Consider the following 13,339-nt stretch of genomic DNA (forward strand, 5'->3'; position numbering starts at 1 on the left):
TTCCCCTCCTACTCCCACACACACACATACACATCCATATTTCTCCTCACTGCTACAATGCCCTATATTCTCTAGCTCTGCACCAAAAAAACTCTGGAAACATTAAGAGCAGCTCATGCAAGGCACCCTCTGACCAAGCAGCCCTATGACTTGCTTGCTTTTGATCACCCTCAGTTCCATGTTCAGGATGAACACATCATCCTAACCACTGACTAGTGTTCCATCTTCCCGATAATAATACCACTAGTGTATAATCAAAGCCTGCACACGGATTTCAGAGCACTTTAAAATAATCACATTTAAACCAGAAATTTTGGTCAGAGGGCAAAACTTCCAAAAGGAGCCTCTACAGAACGCAGGCATAGCATGCACAACGCACATTCCTGGAAAGCTGCCCAGGGAAGGCCCAAGCTCACAGTGCATGGCTCCTCAGGGACGTCTAAGGCACGGACAAACTGGGCACCTGCCCAGAGCCCCCTGCAGACAGGGAACCCCAGCAGTGATGTGTTTAAAGATAAGATTATCCAGTCTTTGACAGGTTGAACCCCATGTGCTTCAGGAAACTGAATTTTCAGATGTCGTTCATGACTCTGCTGCCCACAAATCCAGACAGTGATGTTTTTAAAGCAGCTGAATACATGTAAAACTTTTTCTATTACCACTACGTTGTGTTTTTTAAGGCAAGAATTCCTATTTATTTCCTACTGTAATATGGTAGAGGCCCCAATTTACACTGTGCCCAGGCAACTCCATCATTAAGATGGCCCCATGGATACTCAAATCATCCCAAATTTAGACCACTAACCCCACTCCACACCCCCAAGAGGACTTGGGGATTTCAAGGCAATCCAAGTAAACGTGGATTTTAGAGCACTTAGAATAATCAATCTTTGAACAGCAAGCAACACTCAATCTTAACTACAGCTACAACTCTGCTACAATTTCAAGAGGAATGTAATTAGTGTGGTGAGTCAGCTGCAATGTGAATATCATGACTCCAGACCCAGTAATATGCTGGTCAAAAACCACAGCTCAATGACAGCAAGGTTTCAAATGTAACCAAGCAAGATAGCCACTCTCTCTTTCCTTTGTAGAATCCCTCCTCCGTGGCCAGCCATTCAAAGAGGTCTTTTTAGATACCTTAAATATCCTAAAGCTACAATACCAATTACGGGGTTTGTCTACACCAGTGGTTCTCAACCAGGGGTACATATACCCCTGGGAGTACATCAACTTATCTAGATAATTTTACAACAGGCTACACAAAAAGCACTAGCAAAGTCAGTAAAAAATGAAATTTCATACAGACTCTGACTTGTTTATACTGCTCTAGATACTATACACTGAAATGTAAGTAAAATATTTATATTCCAATTGATTTTATAATTATATGATAAAAATGAGGAAGTCAGCAATTTTCAGTAATAATTTTTTGTATTTTTATGTCTGATTTTGTAAGCAAGTAGTTTTTAAGTGAGGTGAAACTTGAGGATACGCAAGACAGATCAGACTCTGGAAAGGGGGACAGTAATCTGGAAAGGGTGAGAGCTGCTGATCTACACATATGCATGCACACTGTGCAGCAAGCCAGGTTGTAAATCTACACCAATGCACACATGGAATCTTTTACTGCACAGCAGCAGGGTGCATGCAGACAGTTAGCACCTGGCAGACGAGAGCATTGTAGATTTACACCACAGCTTCCACGAACTAAGTATTCATATTGACAGGTCCTCAGTGACATGAAATCCCAATTTAATTAACTTAATATAAATTAATTTAATTACATGGCTACAACAACACTGCATACATGAAATCCTCATAACAGATAAGCAGCTAAAATAATCCATTTCTAAATTCTTAAAAGAGATATTTGATAATTCATTAGATTGTAATATACATACTATAAAACGGGGTAAACTTTCAATGTTGTATTCAATAACATTGCTGCTGAATGACTCATTTCTATTCATGGATTTTCATTTTTTTTTTTTATTAAAAAGACAACCTACCTCCAGACTTACAGACAAGAGGTGTTATCTCATCTAAAGGATGTAGCATACTGAACATAGTGGGCAAAGGTTCTCTGGAAAGGAAATGGAAAAATATATTTAAAAATCAAGCATTAACAAGCTGTAAAATCTAACAGATGGATCACAAACACCCACTGCAATTTTAACAGTCAACTCCTCAAAAATAAACAAGTGACATATATGTTCCATTAAGAATAGTTTGTGTGGCTCATCTAACACATCAATAAAAAACCCCAAGCTTTGTTTCTCTAGTACACTTTATCTCAGAGCAGGGGAGAAAACTTACACTGATATTACTATATAAACTTGGAACACTTCACCCACTACTGAAAGGATAAAGCTATTTCACATCACAGAGCAATGCTTAACAGTTCAGAATAGGAAACGAGGAATGCAACTGAAATTGCAAGGGAAATTTAGACAGACATGGAGTTACCAGATAAAAACGTGGCAGCACACAAAGACTGAAGAGCCAAGAGATCTCGACTGACCACCACTAACTTGAATGTCAGTTTGAGATCTCATTGGAAAGCTGAAACATTGTGTGTATGATTGCCTTGTTACTCCACAGCGTAAGGTAGGACTAGGCTCCAAGTGCTGGTGTGTATGCTCAGAAGTGACGTTCTAAACTCTATTTTTGAGCTTTTTCACCTAAAAGACTCCTCTTACAATTAGCACATGCAACTGGAGAAGTTTTCTGAAAAACATCAATAGGATCAGAGAAACCGTTTTTCTGTTCTCATGGACTTTGACAGCCAGTAACCAAAAAGCAGCTCAGTTTTGTATGTTCAAACTGGATTAGAGATGTAGTCCTTATGGAGAACACATGACTTTCACAAGTCTGAAAAAAGTGTAAGTTCTTAATATAAAACTTCTGAAATGCAGACTGCTAAATAACGGGTCACTCCCTAGCTATTCAGAGCACACTTCTCACTGTGGTATCTCAGCATGGCTAAAAAATAAGAACCACATACCCTGGGATGGATGCACATAGTTCCAAGGCAGCTACACAAACCACTCCCTAAATCCAACCAACGCCGCATCCTGGCTTTATGCCAGCATGTACCGACTTAAATCATCAATGTCAATCACGATCTAAACTGGCGTGCAGGAAACACTGATTTAAATAATTTATTTAAAGCCTGCTTTGCATTTGAACTTATTTTTCCTAAAGAAAAGGTTAATTCTCATTGACTGGTAAAATATGTTGATTGGCAACTACAATTATAGCCTTTACTGGATGTTTGGTATTTTTGCTAAGCAGGATGATACATTTATTTAAGCAATTATACAGCTAAACATACATTTACTCAGAGTCTTAATTTTTACTTTTTTTACTATGTTGGGAAATGGTGAACATGCTTCTTATTATGACAGGGTGCACATGGCCCCGCAAGGCCCCCTGCTGGAGGACCCGTGGTACCTCACCCCACTCCACCCCACAAAAGGAGCAGCGAAGGTAGGTACAATTCGATAAAAGGATCAGATAAAAGGAGCTGCTGGACCTGAACAGGTCAGTTCCTGGCTGGGACTAGAGGAGCGAGGAAGGGTGCTCCTTGCTGGTCAGAGGAGCTGGAGAGAGAACCACGTGCCACTGCCATCCAGTGAGGAGGAAGAGGATCTGAGAAGTTCTGCCCTGAGGTAAAGGTGAAGAGAAGAGGGCTACATGGGAGAAGGGTTAGGGAATAGCAGGAACTAATTAAAGGCAGCAGTATGTGTATGGTGTTTATGGGGTCCCTGGGTTTGGACCTGGAGCAATGGGCAGGCCCAGGTTACCCCACCGGCCACTGGGAAAGTGGCCTAAGCCCTGAGAAGAGGACAAGGCCCTGTTGGAAAGCCTAAGTGAAGAGCAGGATTTAAAGGCCCCAGAGACAAGGCTGAAGACTCTAACAAGGGCACACCAAGAGTCCTTGTTGGACCTTTGTTACCCCAGAAGGAGTTCATCCATTTGACTGTGTGACTTGGCCAGAGGGCTGAAACACTGAAGACCTGCCTAGTGAAATCAGCAACCTACAAGGGACATATAGCTGTGGGAAAGATCTTAGTACCACACCTAGTCATTAGGAGGCACTTGAGATGAGTGCCTCCCCATCACGCTTCTTTACAAGAAAATTAATTTTTTTATTCATGATTTGAATCAAGCTGCATTTGGATGGAAATCGGAATTCAATTAAAATGTCACAAAAACTGCATTTTACAATTATTTTTGTTAAATAAACCTACCCTAAAAGTACTGGATACCAACTTGTTTTCTTACCATCCAAACATGTTTTGCATTTAAAACTAACTGGTTCTTCAAACAAAAGTAGCATTATTGTAGTTAGTGAATTGAATTGATTGTTCTGGTCACCATGTTTTTCAAGATTTTAGAACTAGACGATCTCACTCTCTCATTTGTATTCAGAGATGGGAAAAGGAAAACAAGCTTCCTTGGTTTTTTTTTTTAAACTCCTAATTGGTTTCTCAACTTTGAATGAACTAGTTGAACAAAGTGAAATGAAGAAAATATTTTCTCTGCACCTGCAGAGGCAACTACTGTCAAAAGCGGTTTAGCACTTCAACAAACTCTGGTTCTAGCTGCTTAGCCAGTGCCTTCCATCTGTTCAGTGGTTTGACTTTCTTTTAAACTTCAGCAGCAAACATGCACTACAGTACCTGAAAACGGATTTTTAATTGAATGTAAATGACTTTAATAGACTGTAGTAAGCCTAGGCCTGAACACAGTGTGTCAATTTAAAACTTAGTTTTAAATAGGTTTATTTTTAAATGAAAAAATGTATTTAATTAAAATTTTAAAATCTTTTTTTTTTAATCTCTGATAATTATCCACCCTGCTTTACGCCTATTGATTGGGGGCAGAATCCTAATCCATCCCTGGCTGTGTTGAAGGAGGAAAGCACACACTGAGGTCAGAGAAGGGGTTCTCAAGCTGATCCCCAGTGTCTTGGAGTTAGGGAAGGAGCCAGCCGCTCTTTCTTTGTCTATCCCTGACTGTATTTCCCAACCCACCACCATTATTCCCAGAACCCCGTAGTAATAAGGTCTGGTAGGATATTACTCTGCCTCCCTCTGAAGCTATGCAAAAAGAGGCTCTGACCTTTGTCAGGCCTCAGGATCAACCCCGGTCTCTACAAGCCTCTCCCTTCAAATTCTTGATATTCCACCCAGCTTCCAGGCCCTTCTGACCAACTCCCCAAAAGTCCTGACCCCTTTTAGATGCTTAAACCCCACCTCCTGTACTGCCAAATGTCCTAATAAATCTGGTGCAGAGGCCTAAGCAGTGGTGAGAGCCCAGAAATGGTGCACAACTTGGAATGGAGAGTTGCCAGGGAGATGTATCCAAGATACATAAACGTAAGACTGTGCTGACACGTCCCATGCCATGCAGGGTACACGTAGCTACATGCTGCAGTGAAGGGCCAGCTGCATCCACACTCCCTGAGGTGTGCAGCTAAACCCAGTAGTACAGTGTAAGGCTCCTGCTGGGGAGGCAGCAGGACACTAGACTGCTAAAAGTCGCTGTGTAGACATGGGAGGCACTGCTTGGGTGTGCAGAGAGCCACGGAGGGCATATACCCTGTGGTTCTGGCATGTCTGTACTCTACTCGGCTAAGCAGTGCCCTACCGTCTACATGCTATTTATACCCATGCTAGCTGTGTGTCCATTGTCTGCATCCTGCACACTGCTGTACATGCAGAATGTAACCCAAGACAGCCCTAACACCTTCACCTGCATTTGCTTAACAGTGCTACAGTGATTGGCGTTGTACAAAACAGTTTTACCAACATTTTTATTCCCCCGTCCCCCAAGCCTTAACATGTAACCAGATACATAGCAGTGCAGCCCTAGCCACCAGACTAAGCCATGCAGCAAGTTATCTGTGGGAGTTTTCCTTGCAGACACAAGGTGTATGAAATAATTCATTTACAATTTAACACCTACTTTATACACCAATATTTTTAATGCACAATTAAAGTGGAGATTTAAATATAAAGAGGCAAGAAGTGCTCAACCTTACCTCAACAAAACCACCATAACCCTACGCTCCTGCTGGCTGCTCTCTCTCCACACACAGGCCAGACACCTTTCCATTGCCAAATACACCTCAACTCTTCCCTTGAGGGTATGTGCATTACAACACAGGCTTTAATTTCATAATGGAGCCCACACTGACATAGCAGCAAAGAGTCCTGTGGCACCTTATAGACTAACAGACGTATCGGAGCATAAGCTTTCGTCGGATGCATGTCACGCTGACATGTCACCAAGGAGGGTCTTGCACTAGGGGACCAAGAGCAAAGCAGAGTCTCCAGCTGGTGTAAGAGAATCACGCTGGAGGGACATTGCCTCCAGAAGCTGAATGTCTAATACCGTGTTTGAGATGTGCAAAGGAGCTTGATGGCAGTGTTCAGACCAGTGTGGGCACTGTAGCCGAGAATGTCTTTACTCTTCCCACGTTTACACTCTAAATCTTACTTGTGCATGGAATGGGAACATAATTTAACACATCCCAATGTCCTGATGCTTTTCATCACCACTTCAGTAGAGAGCGACACTTGTACTAAAAGGACAGTTAAAATTTCATCTCACTGCTTTAGATTAGACAACTTATTCCACAACACAACAAAGACACTCAGTAACTGCTCTCGCTACATACCTGGGTGGACTCAGAGGGACTTCATGTGAAGTGCTGCTGCGTTCAAACAACAGGCCATATTTTGTTGGCCAGACATTTGCTACCTACAAGAGTCAGAAATATTTTAAAAACTGAATGGCTCAAATTTAAATGCTCCTGCACTTGAGCATCCAGTTATGGTAAAACCAAAACATTTAAGTATTGTTTAGGGCAGAATACAATGTTATACATGTAACACAAAACACCTTCTCAGAATAGGATGACAATGTATCTGTGCTCTACCACATCCTATTTCTGAACACAACCAATATACAAATGTGAAAACATACCAAGAACAAGAGAACAGGTCATTTGATTAGTGTTAGACTGACAGCTTCTCAAGAGAAATATGCAAAAAGAAGCCATGTTTTCTGACCTATATGAAAGTTTTGGCATCTATCTATGTAAAGGTTTTGTACTGTGACCCATCATTTATGTTGGATATTAGGGAAAAGTTCCTAACTGTCAGGGTGGTTAAACACTGGAATAAATTGCCTAGGGAGGTTGTGGAATCTCCATCTCTGGAGATATTTAAGAGTAGGTTAGATAAACGTCTAACAGGGATGGTCTAGACAGTGGTCCTGCCATGAGGGCAGGGGACTGGACTCGATGACCTCTTGAGGTCCTCTCCAGTCCTAGAATCCATGAATTGTAGTATCCGAGTATCTTCCATGTAAAATAAACTGGCAATAACAATGTTCATAGTGGGCTTCAGAATCTCTGGCTCTTCTTTATTTTTCAGGTTAGAACACAGAATAGAACAAAGTCTTCCAAGTCTCAGTCCTGATCCACTAAGTTAGGGATCGGCAAACTCTGGCACGCAGCCAACCAGGGTAAGCACCCTGGTGGGCCGAGCTGGTTTGTTTACCTGCTGCGCCTGCAGGTTCAGCCGATCACAGCTTCCACTGGATGCGGGTCGCCACTCCAGGCCAACGGGGGCGATGGGAAGTGGCAGCCAACACATCCCTTGGCCCGTGCCGCTTCCCGCAGCCCCCATTGGCCTGGAGCGGTGAACCGTGGGCAGTGGGAGCCGCGATAAGCCAAACCTGCAGACGTGGCAGGTAAACAAACCGGTCCAGCCCACCACGGTGCTTATCCTGGTGAGCCACATGCCAAAGGTTGCCAATCCCTGCACTAAGCCATATCCACTTCTGCTTTCTCACACCCTCACTTGTTAGTACAATTAGTAAAAATTCACAGCAAGAATTACTAGATTATAGCTACATTTCAAGCAGCATCCACACCAAAAGACAAATGAGGAACAACAACTACAACATGCACATTAAAATAAATGAGAGTGTTTAAAAAAAAATACTTACCTGAAAAGGTAAGGAAGCAATGTAATCCTTTCCTTCTACACTATGAACATTTATGCAGGAGCTCTGCAATATGCAGATACATTTTTCTACTACTTCATCACCATCTGAAATTGGGTAAGAACACAAAAATAATTTTTAGTCCTGCCATGAAGTTTCTCTGTACACAAAGTAGGGACTTTTGTTATTAGCTGTGCAATTCTAAAATGGTTGGTTAGTTTCTGTTGTGACAACCGGGCCTACAAATTTACCCAAATTGAGAGTGTAACTCTAAAAAGTATGTAACAGTTCATAAGACATTACAATAACCTATAACAATAACCTATAACAATAAATATTAATGGGAAAAAGTAAGAAGAGAGACAGAATAACTGAATTAGTCTAAACAGAAAGGCCAAGTCAATATGATTCAAGGACTGTGTTGAAATGATGCTTTTTAAAAACAGGAGATGTGCAGCCAGACGTTAATGCATCAAAATTGATATATCAGATATTAGGTTTAATTGGTGAACAAAATGATGAGGATGGACTATTCCACCCATCACTCCCTTCTGGGTCCTTAAGTGAAAGAAATTTTGTGAGGAAGTATGAAAAAAACAAAAACGAAAAGAAGGACAGATAGAAAGAACAGATAGAGGCTACTGGAGTGAGGTACACCATCACAGCTGCCAACCCCTACGATTTTCTGGAACCCCAGGCCTTCATCATCCTGATCCTGACTGGTCACCTGACCAGAACGAGCCAGCGAGAGAGGGACCCAGATGACATTGTCACCCCTACCAGCTCCACCTGACTCCCAAATGCCTACTGGGGTAACAGTTATAAGAATCTCTGATACCGTCTAAGAGACTGTCAGACAACGGGGCTTTTCCTTCTAAAACCTGGCAACAGCCAAAGGGAAAGGTAAAAAGGGACGCTGGCACAATGAAAGCCTTATTTAATGCTTCACAGTTCAAATGCTTTAACTGATTTTCCCTCTTTTCTGTGTCTTTAATAAAAGAATGTTAAAGGTGTGTTTGCCATGGTGTCAAGCAGCCTGAAGTCTCCGTATCAAACCTCAGACCTTGTTTACCACTGTTATGTGCTGGACAGTGACTGGGTTATGTTAACGCCTTTGGCCCATATATCCCATCTCAATTACTACACCACTTCCCAAGTCAAGAAAATTAAACTCAGATAAAATAGTAGTTTGGCAGTAAAGTAAAATATGAATGAAACTTACTGTCGACTTTCTCAGATTTTTCCTGTGGTACAGTGAAATCACACCATAAAGCCTAAAAACCAAAAATAATATGCAGTAACTTATGAAAGACAAGCTGGTATTAATACCAAATTCTCTTTTTTAACTGTATTTTGTAACGGAATATCCCCCTGCTCCAAGAGAGGTTTTAAGCCACGTTTCAGTTAACTAGTATTGATTAGCTAATATGCAGCCATTCAATGGCTATAATTTCCGAGTTCGTACCTGCAGAACAGGGCTGTCAACAGTGAAAGCCTTATAAACAGCAGATGCTTGGCTTTTACTTCCTTTGCTCCAAATGACCATATTGCCAGCCACATACAGTTCTTCATCATATTCCACTTCTTCCCCAACATCACTGACACCTCTCCTTAAAAGCCAACTTTCCTGAAAACCAAGAGGATTAAAAAAAAGTCACAACTTCCTCTCAATGGTAGGCTGACAGACTCACAGCTAGTGTGATCTGAAAGTGTGGCATAACTTTATGTTTTATAAATTAATCAAACCGAAATCTGAGGCGACATGGCAGAGGAGATTTGATTTTTGTTTCAACTTCTAGTTTTCCCTGTTTTAAAAAAAATATTCCATACACACAGAAAAATCTGAACTCACAATTGGATACAAGATCATATATAGTGTGCCAGACAGAGAACAAGGACAACCTTCTGCTTATCAGGAAGCGCTGTGTCTACTATCCTTGCTCTGTACCAACTGAAAATCCAACCAAGAAGACACATCAGGAACCTTCTGCTGCCTTGTGTCAGGAAACCCACTCAATTTTCCTGCTTTGTTCATGGTGTGCTTGGGCTGTCTTTGTATGGCCTTTTTTTTTTTCCCCCTTCTTCTTAAGTGAGCAGGAGCGAAGTCTGTAGTCCTCAGTGCATTTGCCTGAATCCTGATCACAGCAGAACATCAATCATATCACAAACCTGTCACACAAACAATTTTTCCTGATGTGTGTGTGTATGGGAGTAAGGGAGAAATCACATAATGAAAGTGATGTTGATGAAGAATAAGTTGGCATCCCTTCACATCCTGGTGCCTTCAATGCACTGGAAATTGCTTTGCAGTGGTTTGAAAGACAAGAAGAAAGAAATGCAGTGAACCATACTGCAACTTATGCATCGCACCTACTGTAATTTTGAGATGTTCAATTTTAGGAACTCAATTCCCAATTAGGCGACAAAGAGTCCTGTGGCACCTTACAGACTAACAGACATACTGGAGCATAAGCTTTCGTGGGTGAATACCCGCCTGCATCTGACGAAGTGGATATTCACCCACGAAAACTTATGCTCCAATACGTCTGTTAGTCTATAAGGTGCCACACGACTCTTTGTCGCTTTTTACAGATCCAGACTAACACGGCTACCCCTCTGATACTTAATTCCCAATTAGTTCATAAAATAGGAGTTCTACTGTATAAGGAAGCTGAAACCAATTCTGCATTCTACTGGCTCCCAAAAATCGTTTCTTATAGTAGTAAAAAAAACTGGAGTTTAAGCGAGTAGAGGAAAAAAGCCAACATTTGGAGCTAGGTTAGAGGGCCTCTTCCAGTTCTTAGATTCACTTATTTTAAAAATAAACCAAGCTTCAAATTTTCAGGCAGGTATGCACACAGGTCATGGACCCATACACACATGTACAGTTGTTAGATAAAAAGTCTAGGCCTAGATATTCAAAGTGATAACTTTAAAATTGCTACTTAATTTCTTTACCTAACACTACTATAATACCTTGGATGATTCAGTCTATTTGTTTTTCCACTATTTATACTGTTTAGTTTTGCATATCTCAGCTTGGACAAAATTCAGTTTTGTGTTCAGGTTCTTCTCATTTGTGTAGAGTTTGGCTTGCAAACAATACAGGGGATGTTTGTTTATTTAAAAACTACTGTTTTTTCACAGAAATTTGAAAAAAACACATCAAGGAAACATTTCTGCTGGCCTCAGATTTTACGAAAGTTTGTTCCCACACAATCTAAAAGGTGTCTGACTGATAGCCCCACAAGCTACAATTTTCTGTTTATTCCCCAAGTACATGCAGCATGAACAACTGTAGCGCAGACTTCCCTTCCCAACTCATCTCAATCCAGTCCTGGAGAAAGCAACATATGAATGAGAGGGTAGCCTTCACTCCATGCTCATTTGCTCTTTGACTTATCTGCAGAGACTGATGACGAGTTCCAGCCCCACAATTGCTCTGCGCCTGTTACTGTTTTACAACAACCTCACAGTGTTTCCCCTAACAAGAAAAACAACACGCAGTTATGCCACTATGTTTCTGAGGTAAAAGAGTACTGAGAGCCCTTTCAACCTTATACCTAAGTAGTCAATGTACCGGGGTACACCGTTACCTTGATGTATACAGACACGTGCATGTACATCTCTATTCATCAGAATAGACATTACACATTCTCCTGTACTTTCGGGATCTGTTCTGGATATTGTCTTGGCTGGTTCATTACAGACCTCCAAGAGTTTAAAAAAAAAATAATGACAATGCTTCTCTTCAGCACCCAGGCAATATCTGGCCAGCTTTTCACTGGCAAAAGCTTTGCTTTCTTTAAACTGCAAAAAATCTAATTTTAAAAAGTTAAACCATCTCAACATATGTTTAACAAGGAGATGGCCTATACTAGCACAGCTAAAGTGGTACACTTTGTGTGTACAGATTTCCCTTTAATGCTTCCACTCACAGTGCAAGTGTAGTTATCGCACCAGTTAGTTTGTGGAAGCTCATAGAAGTCAATGGCAGTTTGGCCAACTCATGGTGGGATTTTTTTTGTTTTTTGCTATGACAGGATTTAGCTGGGGCTGGAACCAGTCTGGCAATGATATGAGATGCTCCAGTCCTCATGTGAATTAGAGATTTGGAGCCCATGGGGGGAGGGAGGGGGACACCCCTCTGACTGGCTGCCTTCCCCACACCCTGGGGCACAATCACCAGAGCTTCTGATTGAAGAGTTCTCTCCTCACCTCTCCCCAGCAACCTGAAGCCATTTTCACAGGAGGGCATGAGGGAGCAGAAAAAGCCCATCAGCTCATGCAGCTCTGCCTCCTGTGACAAACAAGGAAGGCTCCTCTGCTCCTCCCTGCAACGCCCGGCCTAGAGGTAGGGTGGGGTGAAGAGCCCTTAAAGATGCTCCTCCCCAGACTGGAAGGCTGAACAGGGACCCCTCACCAGGGCTGGGTGAGGAGCCTCAGGAGGAGATGGGCGGAGGAGATGGGCAGATGCGGCACTGAGGGGGTTTTTTAAAAAAATTTTTTGGCCAATCCATGATTTTTGGGGTCTAACTCACGATTCTTGATCTCAAGGCTGGCAATACTGCAATGGGACTACACACATACTTATAGTTAGCCAGGCATTTAAGCATTTTGCTGACATAGGGCATATAATAGCAAGTCAAAATGTCAATACCTTTTTATACCCACAGAATGGGAAATTGTGCATTAAAGTGTGCTCTCTCTCACTCTCTTTTTAATTCATAAACTGCTTGAAGAATACAAGCCACTAGTCCATGTTTCTCTTGCAGAGGATTGCATAAGTCTAGCATTGCCTTATTTCAGGACATATTGTGCACATAGTTTACTGAAGACATTTCACCGCAGCTCTTTTTCAAATATTCAAGCGTCTGGCTTAATGACTAAAACAAATGCTGAATCAGGACACATAATTTTACCTTCTGTTTTTCATGGATTGTAACCTCCTGAAGGGATCCCACCAAGCCAGCTGCTCCATCAGAAGACCATAATTCAGAGGCTGGCTGCAGCTGCCGAAGTTGAAGGTTTAGGGCATTAGGGTGGTGCTTGCAGTGGTCACGGCCAAAAGGAACAAACTCCTGCAAATCCCCTGCTGCTATCATCGTTACCCTCTCTTCATAGTTGTTCGACATGGGTTCCAAATATCAACATTATTTCTGAAACAAAAACAGAACACTGGTCTGTTTCAATGGTCATATCTAAGCTGTAAAGTATGCAACTTACCTTATTACATATTGCAATCAAACTTTTCTATATAAAAGTTAATTTTCATTAAAAACAAATAAATAACAATAATGGTTCCAAGTCTTTT

At 41.7% G+C, this 13,339-nt stretch overlaps 1 protein-coding gene across 4 annotated transcripts in view; it reads right to left on the bottom strand.

Moving 5' to 3' along the window:
- The window catches only part of ANAPC1 (anaphase promoting complex subunit 1), a 75,211-nt gene that overhangs the window by 58,851 nt on the left and 3,021 nt on the right, over positions 1-13,339 (bottom strand). For all 4 annotated transcript variants that reach the window (XM_050951158.1, XM_050951157.1, XM_050951156.1 and 1 more), the window contains exons 2-7: positions 12,948-13,184; positions 9,491-9,652; positions 9,248-9,299; positions 8,029-8,132; positions 6,692-6,774; positions 2,013-2,086 (exon numbers count right to left, since the gene is read on the bottom strand). In XM_050951158.1, the coding sequence (XP_050807115.1) occupies positions 2,013-2,086; positions 6,692-6,774; positions 8,029-8,132; positions 9,248-9,299; positions 9,491-9,652; positions 12,948-13,160 (688 nt within the window). In that variant the 5' untranslated portion in view covers positions 13,161-13,184. The remainder of the gene's footprint in view (positions 1-2,012; positions 2,087-6,691; positions 6,775-8,028; positions 8,133-9,247; positions 9,300-9,490; positions 9,653-12,947; positions 13,185-13,339) is intronic.

The sequence above is a fragment of the Gopherus flavomarginatus genome, chromosome 4 (genome assembly GCF_025201925.1).
Source record: "Gopherus flavomarginatus isolate rGopFla2 chromosome 4, rGopFla2.mat.asm, whole genome shotgun sequence".
NCBI lineage: Eukaryota > Metazoa > Chordata > Testudines > Testudinidae > Gopherus > Gopherus flavomarginatus.